This window comes from Sarcophilus harrisii, chromosome 3 (assembly GCF_902635505.1).
Source record: "Sarcophilus harrisii chromosome 3, mSarHar1.11, whole genome shotgun sequence".
Classification (NCBI taxonomy): Eukaryota; Metazoa; Chordata; class Mammalia; order Dasyuromorphia; family Dasyuridae; genus Sarcophilus; species Sarcophilus harrisii.
This window is the reverse complement of record NC_045428.1, coordinates 71,520,544-71,538,047: the sequence shown is the minus strand read 5'-3', so window position 1 is coordinate 71,538,047 and position 17,504 is coordinate 71,520,544. Positions and strand designations below refer to the sequence as shown.

The 17,504-nt window shown below is 33.8% G+C and overlaps 1 protein-coding gene across 4 annotated transcripts in view; it reads right to left on the bottom strand.

Moving 5' to 3' along the window:
- Positions 1-414: 414 nt before the first annotated feature.
- Positions 415-17,504, bottom strand: part of ERBB4 (erb-b2 receptor tyrosine kinase 4) — a 1,320,366-nt gene continuing 1,303,276 nt past the window's right edge. For 2 of the 4 annotated variants that reach the window (XM_031963609.1, XM_031963608.1), the window contains exons 26-28: positions 9,011-9,058; positions 7,868-8,165; positions 415-5,498 (exon numbers count right to left, since the gene is read on the bottom strand). In XM_031963609.1, coding sequence (XP_031819469.1) covers positions 5,053-5,498; positions 7,868-8,165; positions 9,011-9,058 — 792 coding nt within the window. In that variant the 3' untranslated portion in view covers positions 415-5,052. The remainder of the gene's footprint in view (positions 5,499-7,867; positions 8,166-9,010; positions 9,059-17,504) is intronic. The other 2 variants (XM_031963611.1, XM_031963610.1) reach the window with 1 other exon arrangement.

Genomic DNA, 17,504 nt, shown 5'->3' with positions numbered 1-17,504 from the left:
TACTGAGGTATCGCTGGGGCTGAACTACTTGCATTTATTCTTATCTAATCGGAAATAGATAGTCCCATTGCAATATTAGTCATAGTAAGGACTCGGTTTCTTTGTTATTCCTCTTTTTTAAAATGATGCTTTCAGCTAATCAACATCTATCCAGTGTCATTTCTGCCTGAGCAACTGGCTCAATATCCTCTTCGTTGTACATCTCCCCTGGGTTCTGGGTTGTTCTCCAATTGGATGTACATCAACATGCATGCATATACTCAAATAGTTTTTTTGTCAGGAGCTTTCCCTTTCAGAAAACTGAGGAGAAAAAACACTTCCAATAATGCAAACTGTGAATTATTAAGTCACTATCTGGTATTCAAGCCAATTGAAACGTAAAGAGTGGTCTATTATATTTCATTGTCTTGTTTCTTTTTCTTTTCTTTTTTTTTTTTTGAGAAGAAGAGTGCAATTATAGTTTTCACTCAAATAATAGCATACATATTTCACTAACAGGTCTTAAGAAAAAGAAACAAAATGTGTGAGGGAGTGAAATTACCCCACATACACATGTGCTATCTCTATATCCCAACACACCAAATGAGAGAATTTTTTTTTATTGTAAATGAATCTTGGTTAGTGATTAAAGCTCATTTTTATTTGAGATGGTGATATATTCTCTTCCCTAATCCCTCAACTGGATTTACATGATATTAAATAAAAAGACAGAGAAAAGTCTAAAGAGAGGTTTAAAAACAAAAACAGTCAAAAACATTTATTTCAGTGTTTGAAGGTATCTTTTAGTATGCCATCTTAAAAAAAGAACCATAGCACAAAAACTCCATAAAACAAGTTGTTATTGGTGGGTTTGGCTCTTTTAATAGCTCTCATGATCTATCCAGAAAGCAAGGATTCTGATGGCAGTTTGTTTGTTTGTGTTCAACCAACCCTAAATTTCTCCCTCTGCATCTACTTTTTTTATTATCAAGTATTCTGGGGTTAGTTATTTTGTTTGGTTTACTTGTCCAGTGCTCAGAGAAAATGTTTTCCTCTTCCAGTGCCAGAGCAGAGCTGCTCATGAGCTTTCATGACTTTCTTCTTAATGTCTTATGACTGAATAAAATAGTTTAACAAGCAACAATTACCACGGAATAAATAATTCAAGTTTTGAAAGAAGAATTAGATAGCTCCAGAGCAAACACGTATTTACATCTTTTCCTGTAGAAGTTAAGGGGAAACAATTTGTTCACTCTTAACAAAAGAAGATAGATGATCCAGCTTCATTTAGCAGCTAAGACCCTGAAGTCTTTTTCCTTGATTTACTCCAATAATAGAGGTACCCATGCACCTAACTGTCCTTCCATAAAAACATATATATATATATATATATATATATATATATATATATATATAGTGAGACTATTTTCTATCTTATGCTTTGTAATCTATCTGTGCAATGACTGATGTTGAATCCTCTTGCCCTTTTGGTCATTTATATTGAAAGAGATGAAATACTCAACTTTGACTTTCATTTTTAATTCTTTGACTAAATTTCACTCAATTCTATTTATTGTTTTAAAGAAGCTTACTGGAAAAATGGTTCAACTTCTGGCCTGACATAAATTTTCTTTATGCCATTAGGAATGCCAGGAGAAAAATGTCTCCATGGGAAAAAACACACACATATGTACACAAACCTTTTTGAGATGCTTCCATAGGCACAGGGACCTAAACCAGTTTAGGAGCAGGGAGACTCTTTATATCTCACCATCTAAGAGCTACTTAACTATATTAATAACCAACTTATCTTCAAAGCTTTTCATTTCTGGAAATGTGATTTCCCAAGGTGGGTTTATCTACAAACAATGTTGGTAGATTTGAAAAGTTCACTCACTTGAAATTTACTTTAAGATATCACAAATTTACATAAGTGAACTGAAAGTTCCCATTAGTACAATCATCCTCTGGCATCTGATCCCCTGGAGAACTACCTAGATCCTTATTGCAGTTTTTTTCTGTTTGTTTGTTTTATTTTATTTTGTTTTATGTTTGGCTCTACTAGCCAAAACCCACCATCTTGGAAACCGCTGAAATATTTTCACTCTCTTCCTAGCATATCACATCCAGTTACCTTTCTTAGAATATACATGAATATCCCTGGTATAATTAAGGGAGAATAATCAGAGCTATTTGGCTCAATCTGAATTACACAGTATACTATTGATCCATATACTACTGGAACCTAATCTGAGCCATAGGGATCAGATCTTTTTTTATTCTTGCAGTGGAATTGAGATAATCTTAGTTCCCAGAAACCACTTGCCTATCACCTCAGCAGAACCTTCATATACTGCCCTAAGAAACCATTTTCTTCATCATTTTTCATGATAACCAAGTACTATTGTAGTAAATACTCTGTAAATATTATATAGCATTTTTTTAAATAGGAGAGATGAGGAAAATATTGTCATTACTGACTACCTGGAGACAGAATGGATTTAAAAAAAAAAGTATATTAGAAACCTATGTGATGAAGACTCTTTGTTTAAGAGATCCATTCAAATGAATGAATGGGCTGAAGGCTACTGATATGTCCCTAGTAAACCCTGAATTATTGAGGATTCCCTCATTTTACTTCTTTTCTCCAGGAAGTCACTCTAGTTGCTGGTGCTATTCTGGAAGAATTTATATTCCTCCCTTGACATTGTTTCTCTTTTTCATGGCTTGGTAAGACTTCCTTTTCTTGACTGTTCTCTTTCTGGAGTCTATGGCTAAAGTCCCCTAATTACTACTAGCATTTCTATTAGTAGAGCTGATTTCTTGGTGACAAAGCTGTTAAGACTAGCTCTGAGTCCTCTTGAGTTTGTCTGCCCAGTAGTCCAATTTATGTAGGGTTTCCATATCACTCTAGCCTAGTTCGTAATGTAATGGTAGCACTTAATGTAATTGGTAGCAGCATCTTGATTACCCTTGCTCTGTGAATGAAATCACAAGGTACACTTTCCAAATTACAGAGGACAAAAAAAAAAATCAGTCTCTGTTAACAGTCCCTGAATGATAAGAGTCCAACAAGAATATGTACAAATAAAAGAACTCAATGACCACTCTAAGGCAATTTACTCTTACAAACTATATAGAAAAATGGCCTTTACTTTTGGGGTTTCCCCAAATCGCCTCTAAAAGGTCAGTGATCGTTTTCAATGAAATTGCTTAAATATAGGTTTTAGATTTTAATTTGTCTCTAAGTCTGTTTATCTTAGGTAGAATTTATTCTTTTCTACTCACACCCCAAAGAAGAACATTTCTAGTGCACTTGAAGCTCTTATTCTTGCCACTAGGCCCATCACCATCTCACATCTATTTAGCATTAAAATTCACAATGATACCATGGAAATGTTTTCCAAATAAGAGGTACTGTAATGGTTAAATAAAACTGCACTCATTATACAAAAGTTTGTCAGTGTGTCAGAAAATAAAATCAAAGCTTGGAAAAAGCATCATGATCATTTATAGTTTTTATAATCCCAATTCCTCTGAGCCATGCATGTCTGTATGTTTTTAACCTTCTACATACTATACCACCTTATGTGCTAGAGTTAACTTCTAATTCAACAACTATAATTTTAATACTAGACACTTAATGGACTTCAGCTCAGGTCTTGCTCGGTTCAATTTCCTTCATATGGAGGATGTGGACTGGGTGGCCTTTCTCCACACATCATTGAATGTCACAGGGAGACAATGTGCTTGGCCCTCCCGTAATCCTTGGATACTGTTCCAAAGATGCGATTTACTTGGTTTGGCATCTCCACAGTCTTTCTTCCTCATTACTCTTTTAAAAAAAATATTTAAATAATTTGAATTTGCTGGTCACTTCCATATTGCTTCTTTCAAAATCCAGAAGAGTTCAGAATGAGAACAAATAAAATCATAGCTTAAGTGCAAACTACATTCCTGAGCCATTTTGCCAGGTATGTAAGCTCATCCAATCCAGTGTTTTCCTTCCAGTTTAAAAAGATTACTCAATGGGCCACCCCTGAAAAATATCAGCAGTTTTCATGAACCACATGGAACTGTCTCTTGGTTTCTCTCTTAGACCCAGCATTGCCTACGACTTTTTAACTATTATCAAAAATGAATTAAAGCAGTAGTAAAAGTTTTGGGAAATGTACATTATGTATGTGGGTCTTGTATTTATTACAATAAATCATGAAAGCTAGATTTTGGTTGTATAAATCTTATGTCTTGGCCTCCTTGATAACCTCAAAAAATTGGATATTTGATGTTTTGCCATTTTTGCAGTCCTAAGAGGAATTTTTATTCAAACTATTTTGTTAAAATATTTCAACACATTTAAAAATGTTAATGATATGTACTCAAATCAATGTAAAATTTCTACAATTAGAAATAAAAAGGGACAAAATTGGAGTAGGGGCTAAGACGAAGGGATTGGCCAAAGACATGAAATCACAAAATTATTATAACTTTGATGGAGATTTAAATAATTATGAAAGCTGAGTTAGCCATTTTCAGTTGCCAGGATAGAAATTGTTACAGAAATTGGATTCTCAATCTCAATTATTATTCTATCATATGTGATATAAAAAAAAATTGTCCTTTTCCTAATGGAAACTACATTATGATTTCCAGGAATGCTGAATATGCGCTCATCAGTTCCTGCTGATAGAAACGGACACCACGTGACTTTCTCAATGGCATCTGAGTTTTAAAAACCAAGAACTATTTTGACAGCAGGCGACACTGCCCAGTGACATTTACTGGTCCTTCCCTGTCTGTTCTGTTCTCTTGACTCCCCATGTGGAGAAACCAAAAACAGTTGTGATCCCTCCTGTCTTTCTCTTTCTTTCATTTATTCTAAGTTCCAAACTAGAACAGCGTGGGACTTTTCATTTTCTCACTGCATCCTTTACAGCTTCTGTTTGGACATCTCAAAAAGACTGGCCTGGAAAGTAGAGGAAGCCCACAAGAGAAAGAGAAGGGGAACCAAAGAGGGATGGGACATGGACACTGGAGAGGAAGGGTCTCTCCACTTGGGGAACACTAATAGACCTACACCACCGTGTTTCGGTGTCTGTAGGGTGGAGGAGGCAGCACAGTGCCTGGCTTCAGGGAGAACTCGGAGAGGTATTCGGGGTTCTCTGCCACAATAGGCCGGATCCGTCCATTCTGTTTGTAAAAATATTTTGTGCTGTACTCTTGCAGGTAGTCTGGGTGTTGAAGGGTGCTCCGAGGAGGAAGGCTGTGGTTCCAGTAATCAGGGTTGTCAAAAGCTTTCTTGGCTTTCTCTGGTCCGGGTAGTCCATTGTTCTTCAGGTACTCTGCATTTCCCAAGGTGTTGGCAAAGGTGTTGAGGTACAGTGGCTCATTGACATACTCATCCTCTGCCTTCGGTGGCCCATTGGAAGCATTATGATATTCAGGGTTATCCAGGGCTTGCAGGTCACCGTTCTTTCGCCGAGAAACAAAAGGGTTCTCTTCCACAGGGTTCAGGTAATCTAAAATATATAAAAAGTCATTGTCAGCCTCTATTTCCTATGTAATAATACTTCTGTTTTATCAAGGTTACTATGAAACCCATTGTAATCACAATTGATTCCTTTTTCCAGGGAAATCAAAGCTATTGGTTTTATTTTCATGAATTCTCACAATAACTATTTTGCAGATTACTATCACCATAACAAGAAATGTAAGGGGAGGGGGAGTTAAATGTAGTGAGGAAATAATAGATCATCAGCAGGGCCAGGATTATATTAGGCCTCCTTACTTTGAGAGTAGTATTCCTTCATACTATTTATACTTTCCACCGCATCTCTCCAGAACTTGATCTTTTCTCTTAATTCAGATTTTTTTTTATCTGAAACTGTTTAAGGACTTTGATTGTTTCAAAAGTCACCCTGAGTTCTAAATCTGTGGTATTATGTTTCTATTTGATTCATTTGAAGAGAACATGAGCAAAAAGAATATTTATCATAGACTTTTAGTTGCGTACAGGAGTTTCTTAAAGAACTGACTAAGCTTTCAAAAATCAGAATATTTTCACATATTTAGAAGATGTCTGTATGAAAATGTTAGAGATGTTATTGAATAGTTTAATTGATTTATTCATGGTGTAGAACCTTAAGAAATTAAAATGGAATGCCTGAAATACACTCAGCTATTTAACCTACATGATAACTGCTATTTAAATTTTGGACCAGAATTCATGAATGCTTCAAATGAGCAATCTTCACTAACTGAAACACTACATATAAATATAAATAAACAAATAAATACATATAAAATCAAAGAAAATAGATGGTAGGTTAAAAAATTTTCTAAGTCAATTTGAAATTTAATACTAAAAATAATGATTGAAAAACTGAATGGAGATTTTTATTATAACTAAGGTAGGCCCCAGTTTTTTGTTTGTTTTATTTTGTAGGGAGTGGTCAATGATGGATTCCCTCACAATATGGGGGTAATTTTAGAATTGAATATGAAGTAGTATCTGTCCATTTAGTCACAAGCATCACATCCATGCAATGGTATCCTAGTCTATTTTAGTATATTCTCTACCTTGAAAAGTATATATGACCTAGGGAAAAATGTGATTTATTTTTCTGTTGACTACATGCTATAATGCTTGTATGGTTAAATCTTAATGAGGGTAAAAAATAAACTCAATTCAGTTGAGATTGTATTATTCTCTTGTTTTTAGGAGGCTTGCTATCAACTTTAAAAGTTTTATTATTGAGCTCAAGATGTTTGACTTCTCTTTAACTTTCAGATATGTTTATATGTGTGTGCACATATATAAATGTATATATACATATATAAACATATGCTATATATAGGTAAATATAGTAGGACAGAGTACTGAACTTGGGATCATAGCACTTGAGTTCAAATTCTCTTGTGTGATTTGTTACTTATAAGATTTTGAACAAACCTCATCTGTATAGGGAAGGGTTGGGCTCAATTGGACTCTGAGGTTCTGAATCAGTCTATATACAAAGTCAGAAGTGCTTGAAAAAATAGATCACCCAGTTTAAGTTGCCTAAGGGAGCCCAAAGTGATAGCATTCAGCAATATCTGTTCAAACATTTCCATTTTCAAAAAAGGAAGAACTCCATTCAATAAAAAATTCAAAATTCTTGATTAGCCTCCTCCCTCCTTAAAGAAAATATTATCCATTCTTTTAAGGATTGCAGAGGTGAATTTCTTTAGTACAAAGTTTAGAATTTTAATTAAAAAAAAAAGTATTTTGGAGGCAGCTAAGTGGTGCAGTAGATAGACCACCAGCCCTGGTCAGGAGGACCCGAGTTCAAATCTTGCCTCAGATACTTAATCCTTCCTAGTTGTGTGACCCTAGCCAAGTCACTTAACCCTAATTGCCTCAACCCCACAAAAATGTATTTTTTAAGGAATTAAAAATTTCTCATGATTGTATACACAAGTCTTACAGGTTCAATTATTCTTTGTGTCCTTTCTTTTTTCATTGATTTCACTGATATAGTGGCCTGGTTGAGGAACTTTCCCTACTGATAGAGAACCTCCTCTGGATTAAGTGAATTTTGCAAGGTCATTTCTACCTTTGTTAATTGTCTACCACTCCAACCTGTAAACTAATGCTTTTATTAGAATGAAAAAGATACTTCTACAGTAAAAAGTTTACCAACCAAATCCTTCTCAACTGCCAAACAAGATAATAGTTCTGAAATACTATCAATTTATATCATCATTATTTCATCAGAATATAGCATATCCTAAAAAAGAAAATCAACTATTCAATGTTTCTTCTAGTATTTATCAGGTGTCCTGTATGATTAAGAACAAAGTCAACATAACTAAAATATTCTGTCCCAAAGATTCCAATTATATGTACCTTGTTTGGGTTTGTCACGCATTGGAGTCATATACCCATCTTCATCCATTTCTCCTCGTGGGCTCCGTTCTGCTGCAAATACCGTGGGGTCAGCACTATATCTTTGAGTGCTGCTGTCCTCTTGGACAAGGGGTGCCACTTGTTTGCGCAGAGTACCATTACAACACGTGTCATCAAAAATCTCCGCTGTGGCTCCTTGTACAACGGGGGCTTCAGGGATAATACAGCTGGTGGCCCTGTATGGCAGAGTTACTCCTTGTTCTGTAGCAAAGCCCCCATCTCTATACACAAATTGGTTCTGTGAAAAGCAAAAAGGCATTTTGAGATAGGTTGATGATGAGAATAGCAGAAACATCAAGCGCACCAGTAAAATCATAAAGGCCTATCAAAGCTCTTTTTTCAGGAAAAATAAAGTTACAATTTTTTGTTGTTTTTTTCTTAAATGAGATATAGACTAAAAACACCTGAAATATAATTCTCCTTAAATGATGAATCCTTTATAAAATACCTGGTAATGATACATTATCCATGTTGATTTTTCAACACAACTTAAGCCTGACCTGGCACAAAAACAAAACAAAAACAAAAACAGCCACAATATCTCCCTCAATACCTTATTTGTGGCATGAAGTTTAAATCTTTTCCAGAAAAATAGAGTTGTCAGTGCCTATAGACAATTGTCATTACAAACAGAAGTATGGTGATGTGTTTTAATATTGAAATTTCCCTGTTTGCTGCCTTTTTTTTTTCTGAGACTCCTATGGCTTTCAAACTCTAGTACTATACTAGAAGGCTTTAGAAAGATTATTACTTTCCACAACATGACATGAAAATTTGGAGCTAAAGCTAGCTCCTTAATTCAAGAGCATAATTTATGAGTTCATGTAAATCAATGAAAAGTTATTGCTGTATATAACATCCCTCAACTCTAAGTTTTCTACTGCGTCCCACTCTGGGATAAAAAGCATCTATTGACAGATCCAGATAATAGACTATATATAGTTTACTCACTGTTGGCAGGGGGGAAGGGGTGAAAGGATTGGGAGGGATTGGGAAAATTATGGAAGATAAAGGGAGAATAGATATGGAATGTTTAAAAGCCCAAAAGGCCTAAAAGATGAAGGTTGTTTGTGAAATACTTACTCCTGACATGGGGGTGTAGGCAGGAGGAGGGCTGTGTCCAAATTCACTCTAATAGGAAAGAAAAATGGAATGACGGATATAATAAGAGGTCACATGAATGGAAAACAAAAAACCACATGAATTGTGTGAATCAATGGGGAACTCATGCACAACAGTGAAGTTGCATAACTGGTGAAATCACATCCTACTCTGACTACAAGATCGCTAACTAGTTTTCTTTGGAAAATCAAATATTTGGATTTAATTCCAGAAAGTGAAAATTTCATCCCAAAATTCAATGTGCCAAGGATGACAAATCTAATCATACTTTTTTTTTCTAATAAGTTTGAAAGGTAAAAAAGAACACCAAAGAAATATTTTCAAATCTTGATCCCAAACAAGGAAAGATTTCTTTTCTACACATGTCAAGAAAGTAGAAGGAAAAAAAATAAGGCTCATGCACAAAGTCATGATGGTAAAGTAGAAAAATGAGCCTCACAGCTGGGTTTCAGCTTAAACTTTGTCATTTAATAGTTGCATAACCCTGGACAAGTCAATGATATTCACTAAATAAAAGCATCCCCTTATCTGCATGTTCTATTTACTTCATTAAAATCTTATAAGGAAAACAATCTCTAAGATCTACTAAAGTCTTTTTTTTTAAATGTGAGCTACTATTACCATCCTAAGAAGAAATCAGATTGTTCCAAAATAAGTGGGAGTTCTTATGGTTTGGGACCACTTATGCTTCTTCTATACTTCTTCTTTTAAGTAGTTTAATAGGTCAGTGCCCTAACTTTTCTTTCTATAGTTATAAAATGGTTTTTGAGTAGTATTTAGTTATGTCTGAGTCTTCATGGTCCCATCTTAATAAAGTTTTCTTGACAAAGATACTTTGACATTTTCTTCTACAGGATCCCCATTTTTATAGTTGAGGAAACTGAAGCAAACTGAGGTTGGGACTTGCTCAGAGTCACACATATAGTAAGTATCTGAGACCAGATTTGAACCCCCTTACTCCAGGCCCAGAACTTTACCCACAGTACCATCCAACAGCCGTAGTTATAAAAGTGGATATGCTATTTGCTCTTCTGTTTTTGTGTATGTGTGTGTGAACAATGATTTGTTTTTGAGGGGAAAAAACATAGAAAATGTTGATTTATATGTAGGATAAAAATAATATGAAAACTCTTAATTAGACTAAAAAAATAGAAAACTATAGAAAGAAAGTTGCCTAAAAGCCTTTGACACAGTCTCCTAATATGAGTGAAAAATCATAGGAACTTTATCTCTACTTCAAAACAATTTGTTTTACCTCTCTAATATTAGTATCCTCAAAAGTTACCAAGATATCTCCCAGGTTCCCTAATTTCCTTCACCCCAACTCAGGATGTGGAGCCATGTAGGTCCCTCCCAACAATCTATATTCCTTATTCTCAGGAATCTCAAATTAGAGCACTAACTCAAGAAATCCAACTATCTTTCTCTTTCAGGAAAATAAGACATCGAAAGAGGACCTTGACATTAAAAAAATTATTAAATAATTAATATACAAGACACAGTGCTAATCAGTATAAAGATAAAACAAACAAAAAAATTGGTTCCTAAATTCAGTGAGTTCCATGATTCTAGACCCAAAGATAGGAAGAAGATAGTTATTCACAAAGATGATTATAACTTCAAGATGACAGTGTAAAGGAATGGACTTGCCTGAGCTTTCCCAAATTCCCAAACAAATGTAAAATAATGCCTCAAAATGACAGAACAATGAGGTGAAACAATTTTGTATCCTGAGAAAAATTAGAAGTTTAGCAGAAGTCTCTCATTGAAGTATATGTTACATACCTGCAAAATAACAGTAAGCCTAGGGGACAACTGAATTGGCAGGGCTGAGTAAATCAGTAATAGTGACTTCTGAAAATCTCAGTTTATAGATGGTAAGGGATCAGAAACTGGTCAGAAGGAAATTTTGTTGGCATTGGATTCAAGACTGTTACATTGTCCACATGTGGTTTCAAGTTGCAGTCCAAGAGTGAGGATAAGTAATATCCTAAACCCTATAACCACAGGGGTATAGGAGCCATAATTTCAGGGCAGAGAACATACTTGTTTTATTCACAAACCAGAGCACAGACTTGAGGAACAATCATATGTCTTTTTAGATCATATTACCCTAAAAATGAATATTTACAGATAGCTCCTTCAACTCCAAGAACAAATCCTAACTTTGACATAAATTAAAGTACAAGAAATAGTTTAAGGAAAAATGAGCTAACAAGAAAGCAAAAAAGAACCTAACCTTAGAAAGTTATTATGATGACAGGGAAGATCAAAAGACAACAAAATAAAAACAGATACATCCAAGGCCTCATAGAAAACTGTGAATTGAGTTTAGGCTAAAAAAATAATTCCTTGAATACCTCTAAAAGGATTTTAAAAATCAAATTTAATTGGTAGAGAAAAAAACAGGGAAAGAAATGACAGTGATGAAAGAAAATCATGAAAAGTATGAGTCAATATTGGTAAAAAGAGGAACAAAAATCTACTGAAGAAAAGAATTCCCTAAAAAGCAAAATTGGTCAAATAGAAAAGGACGTACAAAAGCACAGTGAAGAGAATAATTCCTTAAATATTAGAATTGGGCAAGTGGAAACTAATCATTCCACAAAACATCAAAAAACAATCAACCAAATTTAATAGAATGAAAAAATATATAAGTAAATGTGTAATATCTCATTGAAAAAATTATTTTAAAAATACTGCAAGGAGAAATATCTTATGAACTATTGTACTATTAGAAAGCCATGAGCAAAGAAAGAATTTGGAGATCCTCTTTCAAGAAATTATCAGGAAAAATGGCTTTGATATTCTAGAAGGCAAAAGAGAAATTGAAAGAATCCAGTGATCACCTCCTGAAAGAGATCCCAAAATGAAAACTTCCAGGAATATCAAAGCTAAATTTTAGAGCTCCCAAGTAAAAAAGAAAATATTTCAAACAGCCAAAAAGAAACAATTCAAGTATCATGGAGCCACAATCAGGATCATATAAGATTTAGCACATTCTTTATTAAAGGACTTGGAATATGATATTCCAGAGGACAAAGAACCTAGGATTGTAACAAAAAAAAAATCACCTCACCAGCAAAACTGACTATCATCCACTGGGGGCGGGGGGGTAGAGATGGATATTTAATGAAATAGAGGACTTTAAAACATTCATGATGAAAGACTAGGGTTGAATAGAACATTGGACTTTCAAATACAATACTCAAGAGAAACATAAAAAGATAATCCAGAAAAGGAAGTAAAGGTTAAATAAAGTTAAACTGATTTCATTACTACATAGGAAGATGATACTTGTAATTCTTTAGAACTTCCTCACCATTAGGGCAGTTAAAAGGTACCCTCATAGAGAATATGGGTGTGAGTTGACTATATTGCAATGGTTTTTAAGTGTGTAAAATGGTTTTAATGGTTTTAAGAGTGTAAAAGAAGGTGAAGGGAGAGGTCAAATGAAGTTATCTCACTTAAGCATGAAAGAGCTTCTAAAGAACTAGAAGATGGGGGTGATGGCAAAAACAAAACAAAACAAAACAAAAACAAAAACACTTGAACCTTTAAAGAGAGAACAATAAATTCAGTTTTATATAGAAATATATGCCTACAGGGAAGCATAAAGAAAAGGGAATAAAAGAAGAGGTGTGGTAGGATTGTAGAAGGACAAATGAATTGAAGGAAGTGGTAGTCAGAAGCAAAACCCTTTTGAGAGAAGGTCAGGATGAAAGGATAGAGTAGGATAAATGGGAATAGCATACAAGGAAATACACAATTAATAACTACAACTTTGGAAACATTTTAAAGCAAGTTTTTCTGATAAAGGCCTCATTTTTAAAATGTAGAGAACGTAGTCAATGTTATAGGAATGAGGCACTCCCCAATTAACAAATAATTACAAATTTGGAAATTTTTCAAATGAAAACTTCTAAAAAACCTATACTCACATAAAAATACTCTAAATTACTATTGACCAGAAAAATTAAAACTTTAAAAACATCTGAAATATCACACTTCATACTTATTCATTTGTTAGACTGGATAATATGTTGGAAAAGGAAAATTGGGATATGGGAAAATTGGGACACCAAAGCACCACTGGCAAAGTACTAAATTGATTCAACTATTCTGGAGAGCAATTTGGAACTAAACTCAAAAGACTGTGTATGCCTTTTGACCTAGCAATAATATTACTATCCTAAAGAGATAAAAGGAATAGCCAAAGGATCTATGTGTGCAAAATATTTATAGCAGTTCTTTTTATGGTTTCAAGGAATTGGAAATTGCTGGGATTCCTATCAAGTGGGAAATAGCTAAACAAGTTGTAGTATGTGATTGTGATGGAATATTATTGTTCTATAAGAAATAAATAAGAAGGATGCTTTCAGAAAAAATTGAAAAAAACTTACATATACAGATGATGTAAATTGAAGTGAGCAGAACAAGAAGAATATTGTAACAGAAATATTGTATGATGAAAAACTTGACTACTTTGATAAGGCAATGATCTAAGACAATTACAATTATAATGAGAATGTTATCCAGCTTCAGGGAGAAGACTTAATGGAGTCTGAATGCAAATTGAAATGAACTTTATTTTCACTTTCTTTTCTTTTTTTCTTTTTCTTTTTTTTGGGGGGGGTTGTGTTTTCTTCCATATAACATGACCCATATTGAAATATATTTTGCACAATTTCACCTATATAGCCTATGTCAAATTTTCTTGCTTTCTCAATGAGGGAGAAAGCAAAGGAGTAAGGGAGAGAAGCTAGAACTGTATCTTTACATTTAGTTTAGAAAAAAATTAAATATGAAAGCTTTTCTGGCAGAGCCCTTTCCCCATCTCAAGTCCCATCTTGACTCTATAAACAATGCCTTCTATGTCCCACTGACCAAATTTTCAGAGCCGAAGACAAGTCACTGGGGCTTTATATTCTTTAGATATCATTTCCCTGCTATAAAGTGATTATAAAAAAAGGCAAGAGACCCTACAAATTCTGGTTTTCACCATTCTTTCCTCAGGCTCTATTGTCTCCCATCTGTTTTCACACCTGTTGCCACCCATTAGACATGTCACTTGAAAGACAAATTTTATTTTTACTAAATACTATAATGTGAGGGGATAGCTATATACCCAACTGAAATCATGAATCTTTGAATTAAATGCTAAAATAAGAAAGAAAATCTATTCCCATCTTCTCCATAATTGTAGTCAGGTAAGAAAAATGTATGCTGGTCATGATGTCTGGCCAAGGTAGTGTTTTATAGATAACTTAGTGATGTTAGCAATTTCAAAAAAAATAAACAAAGCAAAATGAAATAAAAAAGACCCCCAGTTGAAATCTGCAAGGAAGAGGACTCTCAAGAAAGAATCTCCATTTATCAAAAAACATTGGGAAGAAATCATGGGGGGGAATATTTTATTTCTGAATGCCAGGGTACCAAATAAAATTTTGGGAACTATCAAAGAAAAAATAGTGTCAAACAAATGTGGGTAATCACTGGAGCTGGCTTACAATCTTTTGCAAATAATTTGGGGATTGGTTAAAAAAAAAGACCATTCTTGAGTCTTCTAATGTGAAATGTCAGAAAAAGTGATGGATTATTGTAACTTTACAAAGCAATTCACTGAATAGGATAATATGGATAGGAAGCTCAAAGCCAAATAGTGAATAATTAATAGTGAAAGACTTTTGCTATTATGGTGAGTAGATATTTTATTCTTATAGAAATAGAAAGCACTATAATGTTCTCAGATATTTCTTGATGCTCGTCTTGTTGAAATTTTCATAAATATGTTGTGATGGTCTAGAATGTCTCAGATATTTAGAGATACATTTTTTTCACAGACAATGCAATTCATGTGTAAATGCAGTTAATTAAAAACTGTCAATTATCATCCACAATGAAAGGCCAAAAGAGATAAAACCATCTTAAAAATAATGAATCATATAACTATTAGACTTTCCCTGCCAATCATAGTACAATGTGTAGTATTCAATTAGAATGAAACTCTGAGAAGAAATATACAATTGATTAATTTGGTAGAAGTCAAACATTTATTAATTCTCATTATGTAATTTAACTGGCAAGATACTCCTGTTTTAGCTTGGTGCTGGCCCTAATTTATTGATCCCCATATTCATTTTCTGCCTACTCCCTTAGGCTCATTTACTCCTAAAATGTTGTCTGGCATTCCTTTGTCCTTTCCTCTTTTGCTCTTCTTGTTTGAGATGTTACCTTGGACAAGTCATTTAACCTAGTTTCTTTATCTGTAAAATGGAAATAATTCTTTTATCTTTTTCAGCCAAGTTTTATATATATAATGCTAGGAGCACCTGTGTTACTTAAAGAAAGCCCTTATTAGAACTTGAAATGATACAGAAATATGATGTGTGATATTAAACTCTGCTGCTAACCAGTAATAATTGTACATTTACTGGTTAGCATAGAGGACAGAACTCTGGACTTGAAACCAGTAAGACTTGATAATTTGAATTAATATGATAATTTGTCACCTTGGACAGTTCATTTCACCTCTCTCACTCTGTTTTCCTCATCTGTAAAATGGGAATAATAATAGCATGTACTTCACAGGATTGTTATGGGAATAAAGGGAAATAATATATGTAAACAGGAGTAAAGGCTAAAGCTGTAACTTTCACTATTATAGAGACCACAAATTAAGAGAAAGAATAAACATGTATATACTGCCTACTATAAGTAAGGCATTATATTAAACACTTTACAAATAATTTGATTCTTACAACAACCCTCAGAAGAAGGTACTTCCATTATCCCCATTTTATAGCTGAAAACCCTGAGGCTGACTGAGATTAAATGACTTGCCCAGGATATATGTAGTTAGGAAGTGTCAGAGGCAAAATGTAACATACTATTCTATTGATTCCAGGTTCTGCATTTTTTCTGCTGAATGTGCCTTGAGAACCACTAGCTCAAAGGAGAACAATAATTGTTACCAGCACATACAAACAAAAGTAGGGTGACTTTATTGCAATTTAGTAAGAAGACTTGAAAAAGGGCTGAAATGTAAAACTCATGTAACTTTTGAGTTGGCTAAGGCCAGAGGGATTCACCAAAATACTCATCATTAGTATATACGTTTTAACCTATTGACTTGCCAATAATGTTGTTAAACTACAATTACTGTGGAGAGAATATCAATCATCTCTGTGCCTTTTACTTGTCATAGAATAATCAAAGAAAAATGACAACAGAAGCAAAATTATTCACTTGCTCCTCTCTGGAAAAATAGTTTGTTAGCCACCTTTTTCTATAACCTTGACTAGTTTTCATTCTATTGTGATCGAAATAATTGGACTTTTTTGGTCTTTTTCTTTTTGTCTGTTGTAAGACATCAAGAAAGGCTGCGCCATAATAGAATTCACTTAATGTTGCTATTACGACATGATTTACCACCAGCAACTTGCCAAATCCATATTGGGTCCTCTTGCCAAAAAACATCAGCTTGTCCTTTATATTTGTCCTTTATATTTTCCTCTGATTTCAATATAAAAGCTCAATAATAAACAAGAGCTTTTTAGTAGTTATTGTTGTTAGGATTGTTGAATTTCTCTGTGTATGTATACATGAGTACACACATGCATGTACATATATTATTCATACATATATACATACACACATATATTTTATATATATATGCATTTTTATATTATTGGTCTTTTATAATTAAAAAAAAAAACACTTTTTCACTTCCCCATGTAAGAGCAATTCCACTTCTAGGGAACATCTGTGAGGGCAATTAACTAGGCTCAAAATTTGATATAATTGTTGTTTAAATATATTTAAATTACATGTTAATCACAATGTCATAATTTATGGGCTTTGAAAATAACTTTTTGTGCTTTAGAGCCAAGCCAGATTTTACTCATTTTTTCTTTCTGTTTTTAGCTTTTTAACAATCTTTTTCTCCAACTCCCCCTACCCCCATCTTCATTTGGGGAATTGAACTCTTAATATTGTAAATGATTACAGCTGCACATAAAGCTGTGAGTCAAAATTCAAATCTACACAGTTTAGACTAGAGTGAATTTGAACTAAGAGAGAAAACCAGTAACCTCAGAAGGAAGACTTTTGGTTTTAGAATACACTTCTTTCAGGGGTCCAGCAAAGTTCAACTTTGGCCAATATTTAGAAGGTAGAACTGGGTCCATATCTACAATTAGCCAGTGAAGGGATTTGCTGTCAGCAGGATGGAGATACAAAGAGAGAGGCTATGAAGTGAAGGAGGATAAATGGTAGTTTCTAGTGGGAGATTTGTGAAGGTAGGATATGTAGAACAGTTTAATTTTGTGTCTTTATCTTTGGGGTATTAGATTCATAACTTTGGCTTAAATTATAGAAGTTATGGGAAGGACAGGTAATATAGTAAGTGCATAAAATATATTAGTAGCATTAAAATATTAAACATTTTAAAGTA